Source organism: Lynx rufus, unplaced genomic scaffold (genome assembly GCF_022079265.1).
Source record: "Lynx rufus isolate CCGP_SWC_20201006 ecotype Redwood Valley unplaced genomic scaffold, mLynRuf1.p SCAF_2, whole genome shotgun sequence".
Taxonomy (NCBI): Eukaryota; Metazoa; Chordata; class Mammalia; order Carnivora; family Felidae; genus Lynx; species Lynx rufus.
The window spans coordinates 202,938,716-202,954,072 of record NW_025814834.1 but is presented as its reverse complement, the minus strand read 5'-3'; the positions used below and the strand labels follow the sequence as shown (position 1 = coordinate 202,954,072).

General features: G+C 51.6%; 1 protein-coding gene across 1 annotated transcript; it reads left to right on the top strand.

The window, feature by feature from the left end:
* The first annotated feature begins 596 nt into the window (after nt 1–596).
* Nucleotides 597–15,076, top strand: CATSPER4 (cation channel sperm associated 4). Its single transcript, XM_047082874.1, has 11 exons — nt 597–665; nt 789–863; nt 1,341–1,484; nt 5,428–5,529; nt 10,180–10,277; nt 10,432–10,552; nt 10,763–10,896; nt 12,163–12,337; nt 13,327–13,538; nt 13,854–14,019; nt 14,951–15,076. Exons 1-11 carry the CDS (start codon nt 597–599, stop codon nt 15,002–15,004), a joined length of 1,350 nt encoding a protein of 449 aa, XP_046938830.1. The 3' UTR covers nt 15,005–15,076.
* Nucleotides 15,077–15,357: the final 281 nt, after the last annotated feature.

Below are 15,357 nucleotides of genomic sequence, written 5' to 3'. Positions count from 1 at the left end.
TGCCAGGATGATGGGCTGCTGATCCGTGCTAGTGAGGGCTTCCACTCATGCCCATCTCTCCCCAGCCCTTTGGAGACCAGAGGGTGCTCTCCTGCCTCATCCCCGGGGGCTCAAAGAGAAACAGAAACCAGCCTTTTACTCTAGATAGAGAAACCATCTTGCATGGAAGGGCAGGGTGGGCGGGCCTGGAGACTGGGGCAGTGGATGGTTTAGCCCACAGGGAGGAGCACAGGTTGAGGTTTGCTGGGAGGAGGGCCTCTGGGCCAAACACTGCTCTTCACTCCTCCAAGTCTTACGTCTAGCTCCTGGACCCAGAGCAGGGACATGCCCCTGTATCTCTCCATCCAGGCCGCACAAGAGACCTGACCTGTTCCCATCAGCCTCTGACCGCTGACCGCAGCCCAGCCCCTTAGTATCCCTGGCTTCCTCCCTGGGGACCAAGGGGAGTCAGTGGGAGGAGCTTCTCTTACAGTCAGAATTCCTTGGTGGAATGCAGACAGCTGGAGGTCACAGAGTCCTCTATGATCTCACCACGAGGGGGAGCAAGGCCACTTGGAATGAAGTTTCTTTGATAAGTGGGAGGAGACGGAGCAGCTATGATGGATAACCGAAGGACTTGGTGGCAGCAGTGGACCGACATCAATATCAAACCTTTGAACGTCATGGTAGGTGGCCCCTGCCTCGGCCCACCCAAGCTGGGCATACCAGCGTAGGGTGGGGCACAGGACACCGCACTGGGTCCCCAGGGGCAGTGGCCGCACTGATGGGCCCTCTCCTCACCCTCACAGAGGGCCACTCACGAGCCCTACGCCCGGCCTGAGGAGCAAGTACTGATCAACCGCAGAGACATCACTAGCACGAGGGTAAGGAGGAGGCCTGGGCTGCAGCCGGCAGCGACCCCCACCCCACAATCACCCTTCTGCAGCTGTGCCCAGGGGGCAACAGGCCATCAGAATAACTCTGCCCCTTCTATTTTCTAAACAACCCCCGAGGACCCTCCCCAGCAGTGATCCCTGTGTTGGCCCCCTCCTGTCATGTTAGTAACCTCCAGGCAGTGCTCCCTACGGGAACCCTTATATAATGACAGTCACCAGCAGAGACCCCAGAAGTCTCCCTTCCAATGATCCCCACAAAGATCCCCCAACAGTCACCCACTTTTAGTGGCCGTATAGGTAGTGACCCCTACACTGATGCCCCCATTTCATGACCCCTCTCAGGCAACTTCTCCCCTTAGAGTGGCCCCCATTCACTGAGGGACCCCATTCACTGAGAACAAACGTCCAGGCAGAGGCCTCCCACCGTGACACCTGCCTGAAGGAAGGTCCCCTGCCCTCTCCCAGGATACCTGGGACATGCAGGAGTTCATCACTCGCATGTACATCAAGCAGCTGCTTCGTCACCCAGCCTTCCAGCTGCTGCTGGCCTTGCTGCTGGTGGTCAACGCCATCACCATTGCTCTGCGCACCAACTCCTTCCTTGGCCAGGTGGGACTCCAGCCTGACCTCTGCCCCCACTGATCTAATGGGGCAAGGGCTGGGTGAGGCACTTTTCTCTCGGGGCCCCAGACTCCTCATCTGTTCATGGTGATTGGATTGAATGTTCTTCAAGGGCCTGTCAATTCTGACGTTCCAGGGAACTAGAGATCAAGGAAGACCTCGTGGTGGAGGGGGCCCAGATTTGAGGAAGGCATTGGATTTGTAGAGAGGAAGGGCAGGAGAAAAATGGTGTGAGCAGAGGCAGACAAATGGGTGCCTGGTTGGGAAGGGTATCCCATTATATGTGTGTATGTGTGTGTGTGTGTGTGTGTGTGTGTGTGTATGTGTGTGTGTGTGTGTATACACACACACACATATATATGTACATACACACATTTTTAAGTTTATTTATTTTTGAGAGAGAGAGAGAGAAAACACAAGTGAGGGAGAGGCATAGAGGGCGAGGGAGAGAGAGAGAATCCCAAGCAGGCTCTGCACCGACAGCCCAATGTGGGACTCGAATCCATGAACCGTGAGATCATGACCTGAGCCCAAGTTGGAGGCTTAACCGACTGAGCCACCCAGGCACACCAAGGGTATCCCATTTTAACAAATAGTCACAAAGTGAGGATCACTCTGTGCTGGGGTTCCGGGCATGATCACAGCAGACCCAATCCTGTCTCTGACTCGTGCACGTCATTACAAATGCCTGAGTGTCAGAGTACATGGGAGCTCAGAGTAAGCATCCCGGTAGGGTCAGGGAAGCCTTCCTGGAGAAAAGGATGCTTCCGCTGAGAACAAAGAGTAAGTAGGAGTTGGCCAGGCAAAAGTGTTTTGTTTCCCAAAAACACTTGGGAAAGAGTGTTTAGGGTGGGCAAAACAGCTTGCGAGCGAGTTCTGTGTGTCGGTCTGGAAGTCCAGTATGACTTTGGTCTTATCAATGTTTTAATTTCTTTACAAGGCGTATACTACATACGTGAATTATGCTATTTGAAGTCAGTGTTTTAAAAATGTCCAATGTGGTGGCTGATGATTTCAGAGAGATGGTCAGCAGCTAGATGGTGCGGGGTTTTTAAGTTATCTTAAGGAGGATGGCCTCTATCCTATGTCGTTGGAAAGTCAGGGAAGGGTTTAAAGCACGAAAGTGACATAACCAGACGTGTGTTTCAGAAAACTTACACTGGCTGCTACAGTGTGGACCACGGAAAGGAGGGTGCCAAGAATGGGAAAAGATGGTCTGGCAAGACCGTGTTGTGGTGTTTAGTGAAAGATGGTGGGTCTTGGACCAGGGCCATGGCCGTTGGTAAAAGAGGTCACATGCATTTGAAACTCTCTAGGAGTTGAATCCATGGGCCTCCCGACTGCTTTTCTTTATAGCAAACACTTCATAAGCACTTCCTATGTGCCACCTTTTTTAACATACATCACCATCTCACACGTGTAGGGAAGGGGAGAGCAAGAAGTTACACTTCTGGCTTGAGTAACTGTGTGGGGACGGTGCTGTTTGTTGGGACGTGGGGACATAGGACAATGAGTGGGTTTGGGGAGAATGCCGAGGCCACTTTGAATTGAGTAGCATTTGAGGCGCCCATGCAATATCCACATAGAGATGTCTAGTGAGAGGTTAGAGCTCAACTCTGAGATCCTGCTGAGAGCTCGGGGGTGGAGATTCCAACGTGAGGGCTGCCAGCGTCTGGGTGGATGGTTGCCAGAAGCTAAAGGAGTAGACGAGGTCACGTGGGAAGAGCATATCCAGTGAGAAGGGAAGAACGCCAGGACGGAGCTCTGAGGAGAGTCTCCAACTGAAGGACAGAGAATGGAGGAGGTGCATGAAAGGAGACTGAGGAGGAGTGACCAGTAGAGTGGGGAGGACCCAGGAGAGTGTGCTGTCTGGTCTGGGGCCAGAAATGGCAAGAGAGGAGGCCAGAGAAGGATCATGGAGCATCCCTTGGATTTAGTTCCTGTGGCCTTGACAGGAGCTGCCTCCCATGCTGTGGAGGCAGACACCCAACAGCCACGATTGCAGCACGAGTGGAACTACAAGGCAGCTTCAACCCCTCAACGGATTGTGAAATCAGTTCAGACTGCAGATACCAGCATTCTGATACAGAATGAAGTAGAATAAAAAAGAATGAAATAGAAATTGTACGTGTGTGCACGCGAGAGAGAGTGAGGGAGGGGGAAAGAGGGAGGATGTGAAATACAAAATTCACCTCGTACTATAGGTCCCAGTCAAAAAATGCTAAAAGCTCTGGTGTAGGATATGTGTCCATGAAGGTCATGGCCTGTGAATACCAGACTGGTTTTGAACCTTGTCCCTATGCCATTGGGAGCCATAGCAGGCTTGTGGGTGGAGGAAGCAACTCTGATTTAGCCATGGATGCTCATGACTTGGAGAAGGCGGATGGAGTATTTAGGAAGCTCTTGCAGCAAATAGTGCAGAGAGTTTATTGCCCCCGGGAGTCGGCGGGGTGGAGCTGAGGGGACAGAAAGCTCTTCCTTGTTATAGACCGACATCCCTGGCCCATGACACCCTTAGGGAATTTGGAACAGGCAGGGAGCCCAAAACCTTAATCTCCCATCTGGGTTTAAGAAACTCTGCCCAGCCTCTCATTGGCCAGTGGATATGGGTGAGGGCAAGGTTGTGGGTACCAGGAGGCCTCTGCGTGTGGTAGTGAACCTTGAGGCACTGAGTCTGTTGGCCATGGAAGTGGAGAAAGAGAGGAGTCCAAGGGACTTTGGTAACTGCCAGGGTGGAGTTGGAGGCTGGGAGCTGTTAACAGGGTCACAAACTATAGTAGGGTTACAGCTTCATGGGAGATTGGGGGAAAGTGAGTTGGATTTTTTTTTTTTAATGTTTATTTCTTTATGTTGAGAGAGACTGAGAGAGAGCTGGAGTGGGGCAGGGAGAGTGGGAGAGAGAGATTCCCAAGCAGGCTCCATGCTATCAGTGCCAAGCCCAATGTGGGGTTCAGTCCCACGAACTGGGAGGTCATGACCCGAGCCGAAATCAAGAGTTGGATGCTTAACCGACTGAGCCACCCAGGCGCCCCAGTGAGTTGGATTTTAAACAGAATTCAAGGTCATGGTCATCCATCCATGAGTCCATCCACCCAGGGAACTGGACCCGTGAGTAGGCCGGTGGCGGGGTGGGGGTGGGGGGGGGTGGCATATGAAGGAAGTCGGTCAGGCCTTGTCTGGGAGATTTGGGAGACAAAGCAGCAGGAGTGGCTGGGACAACCAGAGAAGGAAGGATGAGGCTTGGTGCCCTCTGTCTCAGCGGCCAGGGCCTTTCCTTCCAATCCTGGAGCCTGTTCTGCCTCTCAGCCACCTCCCTTTTTCAAGTATCCCTGCTCCAGAGGTTAGGAGCAAAGGTTTATAGTCAGACAACAGTCTTTTTTTTTTTTTCTTAATTCTTTTTTTAATGTTTACTTATGTTTGAGAGAGAGAGTGAGACAGAGTGTGAGTGGGGGAGGGCCAGAGAGAGGGAGACACAGAATCGGAAGCAGGCTCCAGGCTCTGAGCTGTCCGCACGGGAGCTGTCCCGACGCGGGGCTCGAACTCACGGACCACGAGATCATGACCTGAGCTGAAGTCGGACGCCCAGCCGACTGAGCCACCCCGGCGCCCCTATAGTCAGACAACAACAGTCTTTATTGCTAACTCTGTGGCCTCAGGCACCTCTCTGATTCCTCATCTGTGAGACGGGAATAAAGCCCACTTTGGAGGACGATGGTGATGCTGACACGAATGACACATGTGGGGCCTTAGCACGGTGCCTGGCATGTACATGGACAATGTGGACTAAAGGCAGCTGCCAAGTTGCTGAGGATGAAGAGCAGCAGGATTACGGGCCTGCCCCTCCCCCCACAGATGCCCCCCTGCCCAGCCCTGCCCAGGCTCTGTTCCACTGACCTCTCTGCCCCTCTCTTTTTCTCTGTCTTTCATATAGAAACACTATGAGTTGTTCTCTACCATAGATGACATTGTGCTGACCATCCTTATCTGTGAGGTCCTCCTCGGCTGGTTAAATGGCTTCTGGATTTTCTGGAAGGTGAGATCCTGGGTCCTTTCGGCCATCACCCCAACTCCTTAGGGACTGCACCCCACCCCTGGGCTTCGGGTCCTATGAGCCGAGGGTCTGTGTGTGTGTGTGTGTGTGTGTGTGTGTGTGTGTGTGTGTGTATGTGTGTGTGTTGTGTGGAGAGAGAGACCAACTACTTCTGAGATGTCTGTGATGCAGTAGAAAGTAATTTGTACTGGGGCACCTGGGTGGCTCAGTCAGTTAAGTGTCTGACTCTTGATTTTGGCTCAGGTCATGATCTCATAGTTCGTGAGTTTGAGCCCCAGGTCGAACCCCTCATTGGGCTTTAAGCTGACCACATGGAGCCTGCTTGGGATTTTCTTTCTACCCCTCTCTCTTTGCCCCTCACAAGTGAGCACTTGGGCAAACCCCTATAGTCAAGTCATTTCTGAAGTCAAGGGATTTATTTTGCCTTTGGCCATGTTTGAGAAGAGATTTTAAGAAAACCTACTAGGGGCGCCTGGCTGGCTCACTCAGTGGAGCATGCAACCCTTGATCTCAGGGTTGTGAGTTCAAGCCCATGTTGGGTATAGAGACTACTTAAAATAAAATATTTTTTTTCAAGCATATAAAACAGTTTTTTTTTTTAATTTTTTTTAACGTTTATTTATTTTTGAGACAGAGACAGACAGAGCATGAATGGGGGAGGGTCAGAGAGAGGGAGACACAGAACCAGAAGCAGGCTCCAGGCTCTGAGCCGTCAGCACAGAGCCCAACGCGGGGCTCGAACTCACGGACCGCGAGATCATGACCTGAGCCGAAGTCGGCCGCTTAACCGACTGAGCCACCCAGGCGCCCCTAAAACAGTTTTTTTAATGTTTATTTCTGAGAGAGAGAGAGAGAGACAGAGACAGAGCATGAGCAGGGGAGGGGCAGAGAGAGAGGGCGACACAAAATCCAAAGCAGGCTCCTGCGATCAGCACAGAGCCCAACATGGGGCTCGAGTCATGAACCACGAGATCATGACCTGAGCCAAAGTCAGCTGCTTAACCAACTGAGCCACCCAGGCACCCCTAAAATAAAATATTAAAAAAACAACAACAAGACTATCAAGTCTTTATACCTTTCAAAAAAAAGAAGTATCATTTAAATACAGTTACCAGGGGGCGCCTGGGTGACTGTCATTTGAGCGGCCGACTTCGGCTCAGGTCATGATCTCACGGTTTGTGGGTTTGAGCCCGGTTTCGGGCTCTGTGCTGCCAGCTCAGAGCCTGGATGGAGCCTGCTTCGGATTCTGTGTCTCCCTCTCTCTCTGTACCTCCCCCGCTCACAGTCTGTCTCTCTCTTTCTCTCTCTCTCAAAATAAACATTAAAAAAAATTTTTTTAATACCATTACCGGGATAACCAGTTAGAATTCTAAGCTTTCCAGGGGTCAGAGGTTCACAGAACACGGTGTAGTTGAACCCAGAACAACATTGCTGAAGTCTGGGCGTCTTAAAGACTGCTTTGTGCAAATAACATTTGCAAGGATGTTCATTACCAGAACATCGAAGGGATGATGCACACCCTTAGTGTTTCCTCACTCGAGGGGAGGGGAGTAGGTACCCTGCTTTGTGTGAACATTTCAATGGTCCACTTTATCAGAATTAGCCCTGGAGGCAGGCAGACATCTGTTCCATAAGAGAAAACATTTCCTCCTTTGTATCTTCTTGAGATTTTTTTTTTTTCAGCAGCAGTAGGGGGTCTGCACTTTCTTAGCAATGCTTCTTTAATTTTTTTAATTTTTATTTAAGTAAGCTCCACGCCCAGTGTGGGGCTTGAACTCAACAAAGTACCCTGAGATGGCAAGTCACACCCTCTGTGGGCTGAGCAACCAGGCACCCCAGGGGGCCTGCACTTTCAAGGTTAACCCCCAGGCTTTCATTAGGACAAGGGAATTGAAGCAAGCCTGAGAATCTTGTGCTCCTCCCAGCCACTCTGCTTGTCCCTTAAACCCAGGGTTCTCAACCTCAGCACTATAGACCTTTGGCCTGGATGATCCTTTGTTGTGGGGGCTGTCCTGTGCACTGGAGGGTGTTCTGAAGCATTCCTGGCCTCTCCCCACTAGATGCCCCTTAGCACCTTCCTAGTTGTGATAACCAAGAATGTCCCCAGACATTACCAAATGTCCCTTGGAGGGCAAAATCATCTCTGGCTGAGAACTCATGTCCTAAACCCTAACCTTCATCAGGGGCCAGGGTTTGTTAGAGATTGTTTCTGCCTCCTCCCTCACCCCCCTGGCTGTTGTGGAGGGGGGAGGCTGGGGGAGGGAAAGAGGAAATGCAGGAAAGTGGAAAGCCTGTAAATTAATATCTCAAAATATGACCCCACCATGTAGGAATCCCCAAAGTTTTGTCCCCAGCTCTTCCTTTTCTTCTACTCTTGTGGATTCCTTTTTCCTCCTGACCCCCACAGCCTATTAATCAGTTTCACCGCCTAACGATTTCTCAAATGTCTTGTCGCCTCTGCATCTTTGCTACCCCTCTCTAGCTCTTGCCTGGTCTTCTCCCACTAGGATGTTGCTTTAGCCTCCAGGATACCCCCCCTCCCCCCATCAAAGTAATCTCCCCAAGGCACAGGCCAAAGTATCCTTAAAATCCTGCCCTGGCTCCCTGTTGTTTATAGGATCAGGTCAAAAGGCTTTATAGTGCTTAAGGCCTTCCACGATGTGGCCCTTGCTTATTTTCTGCAGCCTCATCTTTCCCTGCCTTGCCCTTGAAGTTCCGGCTACCAGACTGCTTGCAGCTGCACTCCCCAGCGCATACCCGCACGCACCCGCACACGCACGCGCACGCACCCTCACGCATCCGCACACACCGCTGCTTCTCGCCTCCATGCCTTTGTGCAAGCTGACCTCTCGTCTATGAAAGCTCCCTGCCACTTTATTCATTTGCTCTACTCCTGCTTACAGCTTCAGACTCGTTCAGAGATCTTCTCTTCCAGGAAGTCATCCCGCCTCTCCTAGGCCAGGTTAGGTGTTACTGTGTCTCCCTGACAATCTCTCTCACATGGAGTTTCAATTTACTGTCAATCTGTCTTCCTGGAAATTGTGTGCCCTGCAGGGCAGAAGTCCTCTTGTATCCTCAGGATCCGGTGCAGGGTCTGGCATATAGTAGGAGCTTAATACTGGCTGGTTAGAGTGCCGGATCTGTGGCCAGGCTGACTTGTGTCTCCTGATGTACGTGTAGGCACAGGCACGCCGAATGTGGGATTCCAGGAGGGCTTGTGTTCACTGTTCTACCTGATACGTTTAAGAACTTTTTTTTTCCATTAGAAAAAGTTTTCTTGGGGCGCCTGGGTGGCTCAGTCGGTTGGGCGGCCGACTTCAGCTCAGGTCATGATCTCGCGGTCCGTGAGTTCGAGCCCCGCGTCGGGCTCTGTGCTGAGAGCTCAGAGCCTGGAACCTGTTTCAGATTCTGTGTCTCCCTCTCTCTGACCCTCCCCTGTTCATGATCTGTCTCTCCCTGTCTCAAAAATAAATAAAACGTTAAAAAAAAAGTTTTCTTTTTGAATATTTAATGCAGATATGGATTGGTCGAAAACTATATTGAAAGGTATACAGAGAATTCTTCCTTCCACTCCCTCCCTTCATCTCTTCCCCTCCACCCCAGGTAATCTTTTTAGATTTATAGCCTATCAGTGTGTACTTTGCGATCATAAGCTAATGTGTGTATACTTTGGTTTTCTTTTGCCTTTGTCCTCCATCCCTCCTCTCCCTCCCTTCCTTTGTTTGCCTTTGCCTTCCTCCTCCCTCCCCTCGCACTTTGCTTTTGTCACTTAGTGGATCCTGGCAACCTTTCTGTATCAGTACATGGAGATATTTCCCATTTGTCTTTTTTGCTCCACAGCGCTCCATTGAATAAATGTTCCGTGGTTTATTCAATCGGTGTCTCATTGTGGGACACTTTAGTTGTTTTCAACCTTACACAGGTGTCATTTTGTACTTGAACCAGAGTTTCCGTGGGTCAGATTTTAGTAGTGGGATCACTGGCTAAAACATAAATGTATCCACTGTTTGTTAGATAAATTCCCCCTTTCGTGGCTGTGCTTGAACTTTTCATACATGAGGTTCCTTCCTCAGTCCCCACCCCTATGTAACGTTGTGCCTTACTGGACAGAGGGCTTGTAAAAATTTCCTGTCTCTGTCTCTGTCTCTGTCTCTCTCTCGTACAGTGAGGGCCAGTGTACTTCTGAACTGGCTACCGAAGTAGTGTTCTTTAATGTTTTTATTAGTATTTACTTTTATTGTATTATTAATTATAGTGTGAGCCACACAAAGCCTGGAGCATCCGAACGCTCTCCTGTCACCTAACCGTAGGGCAAGGCCATTTTCAGCAGTGCGCTAGCCCAGGTGGCTGCTCAGCTTAGGAACTAGCTGTGTATACGTGAGAGTCTCCACTGTGTCTCTCTGAGACTGCACTTGGCTGTGGACACACGGACGAGACAGGGAGTGCATGTGTGTTTTGTGGCACGTTTGGGGAATGCAGATAAGTAACAGCAGTGGATGGCAGATGACTGGCCCTGCTCTGAGAGGAACACTGAGCCTCCCAACCTTGGGGCAGTGGGAGGGCAGACCCAGGATGTCCCCACAGGCTGGGCCTGATAGACCCCACTGGGGCTGGCCCCCCCAACCCCCCCAGGACGGCTGGAACATCCTCAACTTCCTTATCATCTTTATCTTGCTCCTGGGGTTCTTCATTAATGAACTCAGTGCCATCTCTATCACCTATACCCTCAGGTGAGCTGGGAACTCGGGAGAAGAAGGGGAACTGTCTGGACCCCGGGAAGGAGATGAGGTGGGGATCGGTTCTGCCTGGCTGGGCAGGTCAGGGGGCGGGGGGAGGAGGGGCCTGGGAGGGGCCAGGGGGCACCCCTGAGAGGCTGTGCCACAGGGCGCTTCGTCTGGTGCACGTGTGCATGGCGGTGGAGCCTCTGGCCCGGATCATCCGTGTCATCCTGCAGTCGGTGCCTGACATGGCCAATATCATGACCCTCATCCTCTTCTTCATGCTGGTCAGTGCCCTCCCTTGCCCTCAATCCTCCCCTTCCCTGAGCAGGGCCCCTGGGTCATTGGGGATACAGGGGTGTCTGGAAGAAGAGGAGAGGCCTATGGGCCTGAATCCCTGTCATTCCCTTGGCGGTGTTCATTTGCGTGGCATGTGCATGTCCTGTCCCCAAGGTCCCTGGGTGAAGTCCAGGCATCTTCTCTGGTTTCTCTGGCAGGTGTTCTCCGTGTTCGGGGTCACTCTCTTTGGTGCGTTTGTGCCCATGCATTTCCAGAACATGCAGGTTGCCCTGTACACCCTTTTCATCTGCATCACCCAAGATGGCTGGGTGGACATCTACAGGGACTTTCAGTGAGTGTCTGTGGGGCTTCCGGGCCCCCAACCCAGTGGGGCGAGGCAGTGGGAGTGGGTGGTCCAGAGCTTGGGATGAGGGTGTGCCCAGCAGGAGGGGGGGTGCCTGGAACTTCAAACTGGGGAAAGGGAGACCCCTGAGACTGGGGCCTCTGGGTTTGTGGCCTGCTTGAAGCCTTGTTCCCCTTGAAATTCCACCAGTTCAAAGTCCTACTGCAGGCCTGTTCATCATTTCTCCTGTCATGCTAAACAACTGGGTAGGTCTTGAGCAAGAGAGCAGCTCTGTGGTTTCAGGACAGCCTCCCAGCCCACATCTGAGCCCACCAAGCTGCCTGGATTCCTGGGAACTCAGAGCCTCATTTCATTCTTACACCTGCTGCCCAAGGCCATTTGGGGCCATAGATGGCCACCAGGTTCTGTTCTTTTCCATTACCCTATTTGTTTCCAGTGCACTCTAGGAAGTGGGTCCTCCTGACTGGTTTCTTTTTATCTCTTGTGAGACTAGAAGCACAGCTGATAAAGGGTTTCTGTGGGTACCACCCATTATGATGTAGGTAGTGGGAAAATCATAGAGTGTACAATAAAGGTATACTGGAGGCTGGGCTTTTGAGTCTTTGCTCCATCACACTAGCCATGCAACCTTGGACAAATTCCTTCATCTCTCTTCTGAGCCTCAGCTTCCTCACCTGCTGATTGGGGATTATTGTAATTAACTGTGTCTGAATTGCTGTAAGGATCAACAGAGAAAATCTATTTAAATCTCCTAGCATAGAGCCTGGCACAGAGTATCTCTATATGCGTGCATGTGCGAGTGTGTGTGTGTGTGTGTGTGTGTGTGTGTGTGTGTGTGTGTATGGAAAGAGAGAAAGAAAGACCTATTCTTTAGGAAAATATTTTATAGGAGATTCATAACAAGGTATTAATAGTAGATGGGGTTTTTTTCCTATATATCTTCCTTCTAATTCTCCTATTATGAGCTTGAGTTATTTTTTAAAATAAGAAAATCGTGAATAAAGAGTGTAGCCAATAGATTAAACTTGATAATGCCGATGGACACATCCCCACCTTAGAGGGCTGACTTGAGGCCCTGTGTGCTCAACAAAGAGCAGCTGCTATGACAGTCAGGAACAGGCATTCGATCAGCACAACAGCAGTGAGGTAGCAGAAGACCCAGTGGGCCTTGAGGTAGTGTCCCCGTTTCCTAGATGGGGAAATCGAGACTCAAAGGGCCAGGGAGGTGATGGGGCCCCTGTCTGCCATCTCCAGGATGGAGACAAGAGAGTATGCAATGGAGATTGGGGGTGCTGTCTACTTCGCCATCTTCATCACCATCGGTGCCTTCATTGGCATCAACCTGTTGGTCGTTGTGGTGACCACCAATCTGGAGCAAATGATGAAGGCAGGCGAGCATGGACAACTGCATCAGACAACCTTCCGTGAGGTGAGTGGGATGGGAGGGCAGAAGGGAGGAGGGCGCAGAATGTACTGACTTGACTGTGTATATGTGCACATATGTGTGTGTATGTGTGTATGTGAGCGCACATGCACATGCTTCCACACTCGAGGGCCTGGGGAAAGTCAAGCCTGAGACCTGGGGGCAGCATCCCCTACCTTGAGTGACATCTGAGGGGTATGGATTTCCTAGATTTTTAAAGTTTTTTTATTTTGAGAGAGAGAGAGAGAGAGAGCATGCGCGTGCACAAGGGGGGAGGGGCAGAGAGAGAGAGAGAGAGAGAGCTAGAGAGAGAGGATCCCAAGCAGGCTCCACACTGCCAGCACAGAGCTCAATGTGGGACCTGAACCCATGAACCATGAGATCATGACCAGAGCTGACACTTAACTGACTGAGCCACTCAGGCGCTCCCTAGATGCCTTATTTCTATGGCAACTCAAAACTGAGTGGCTGGGTGACCTTTGGGCAGATAACCAATTTAAGCCTCAATTTCTTCTGCAAAATGGGAATAATAATAGTTATTTTCTCATAGGACTATCATGAGAATTATGGACATAAATGAACAGTAGTTGGCACACACATACAACTCATTAAATGTTAGCTGCAGTGCTACTCATTCAGGGGTAGAGCTTCCAAAAGGTCGGTGGGGGTGGAGGGTGGAGTACTTCCAAAATGTTGACGGCTGTGGGCTATGACTTCAGAGTAGACAGGGCTTTAGAAGTTGGCTGGGTAGGATTTATCAGGAGGGAAACTGGGTGCTAAATTTTGAAAAGGGGCTAAGAATTTTCAAAGAGGTCGGGAAAGGGCTTATGCATCTGAAGCCTCCCACCAACAGCGTAGGGAGGCTAAGATCTGTTGGAGCTCAATGAGGGGCATTAGAACCCTGGTATCCTAGGAGACTCATCCTCCCCGAAGCCAAGCAGGAAGGGACTGGGGGAGGGGTGCCGGCTGAGCTCTGTCCCTTTCCCTCTTCCCAGACAGGCAAGGAGGAGGAGGATGGAAGTAACTACCTGCCACTGGTGCACTGTGCGGTCGCCCGTTTGGAGATGTCTGGCCTCCCCCAGGAGCCACTTACGGGGGGCAACCTGTCTAACCTCTCGGAAAACACCTGTGACAACTTTTGCCTGGTGCTCGAGGCAATACAGGAGAACTTGATGCAGTACAAGGAGATCCGAGATGAGCTTAACATGTAGGCCGGGTATTGGGGGTACCCCGAGTCCCATAAGTCTGGGCTGAGCGCAGACCTCGGGGCCATCACCATTCTATAACACGGACCCTGGGGCCCTACTTGACCGGGGTCTGTGGGTGCGGGAGCTAGAATCCCAGACCTCCCTGTTCTTCCATCCCAAGTGAGCGCACAGCTTTGGCTGGATCTCCATAGGAGTGAGGGGGGAGGGCAAAGCGGGGTGGATGCCAGGGAAGAGATGTGGGGTCTGCCCCCCTTTTTCTCCTTCCCCTCCAAACTCCCTCAGCCCTCGGAAAGTACTCACCCCTCTGCCCCCAGGATAGTAGAGGAGGTGCGCTCCATCCGCTTCAACCAGGAGCAGGAGGAGGAGCTGATGCACAAGCATGTGTCCCTGAGCCTGTCGGTGGCGAGTGGGTCCTCCCTGGACATCCACGACATGACTTGCCAGCAAGACTTGATCACTGCGCTCATCAACAGGGATAAGGTTCATGCAGCTTCCCTTTCCTACCCAATAAGTGCTCGTCCAGCCACCCCACCCAGCTCAGCCTCTGCCCCATTAGTCAGACTTTCTGTCGATTTCAAGACTGGTCTACCTTCTAGACTTCTGTGCACGGACTGCGCTCCCTCAGCCACAGCTGATCGGTTAGGTTCCACCCTTTCCTCCTCAGAGAGCCTCTGCCGGCTCCCTTCAGGCTCCTCCCATGGAGCCACTTATGTTTCTAATGCCTTCAAACCTACCCCTTCCTAGGGTGGCTTGAGCCAGCTCAGTTTCTGCTTAGTGGCAGATACCTAGGCCCACTGGGGGCAGAGGGCCCCTGGGTTCTCTCCAGGGTGCATAAGAATGGCCTCCTCTTGGGGCACCTGGGTGGCTCAGTCAATTGAGGGTCTGACTCTTGATTTGGGCTCAGGTCATGATCCCAGGGCTATGGGATTGAGCCCTGTGTTGTGCTCTGGGATAAGCATGGAGCCTGCTTAAGATTCTCTCTCTCCCTCTGCCCCACTACCCCTGCTTGTGCTCCCTTTCTCTCTCTCTTAAAAAAAAAAAAAAAAAAAAAATATATATATATATATATATATATATATATATATATATATATATATTTACACACACACACACACACACAGCCTCCTCCTGAGGGAGGAAGCTTTTAGGGAGAAAAAGGCACACACCCACATAACTTAATTTCCTTTCTCCACTTCCCAAACCACCTGACTGGGCTAGAATGGCCTGGAGCCTTGTGAATGTCCACAGCCTGGGCTCCCAGGCTCAGAGTGGATACTAAGGCAGCTAGAGTCAGACATATGAAGGACTTCCCTGGGAGGCCTGGCAGGGTAGCTGCCAGGAGGGGAGGGGAGCAAGGCAGTGTTTGCCATGTGAAGGTGAGGGATCGACAAGAAAACCCCTTGGTTTGCAGGTTCAGGAATCCAACACAAACCTGCTCCTTAACAAACACAAGGCCAGCCGCTGAGAGGCAGGACGGGAGCCAAGGGACCTGCGCACACACACCCAGCTGCTGCATCTTCCTGCACCTCTAGTGTGACTTGGCACAGCCTGGTCTGAGCCCATCCTCTCCCTTACACCTCGGCAGATGCCTGGGGCTGAGAAGGGGGTGGCATGTCCAGGGCTTGTACCTGTGAACCCCAGGTTCAGAGGAATTCAGATGGACAAGGATGCTGGATGAGAGAGGGAGCCCCACAGCAAGGATGAGCACCTAGCGGGGGTGCTGGCTAAGGCAGCCAGGGTTTGTCCTAAGGATGGGCATCCCTGGTCCTCTGCATTAGGCCAGAGCTAGATGGGGCCTAAGTGGGCTTAAGCACCAAG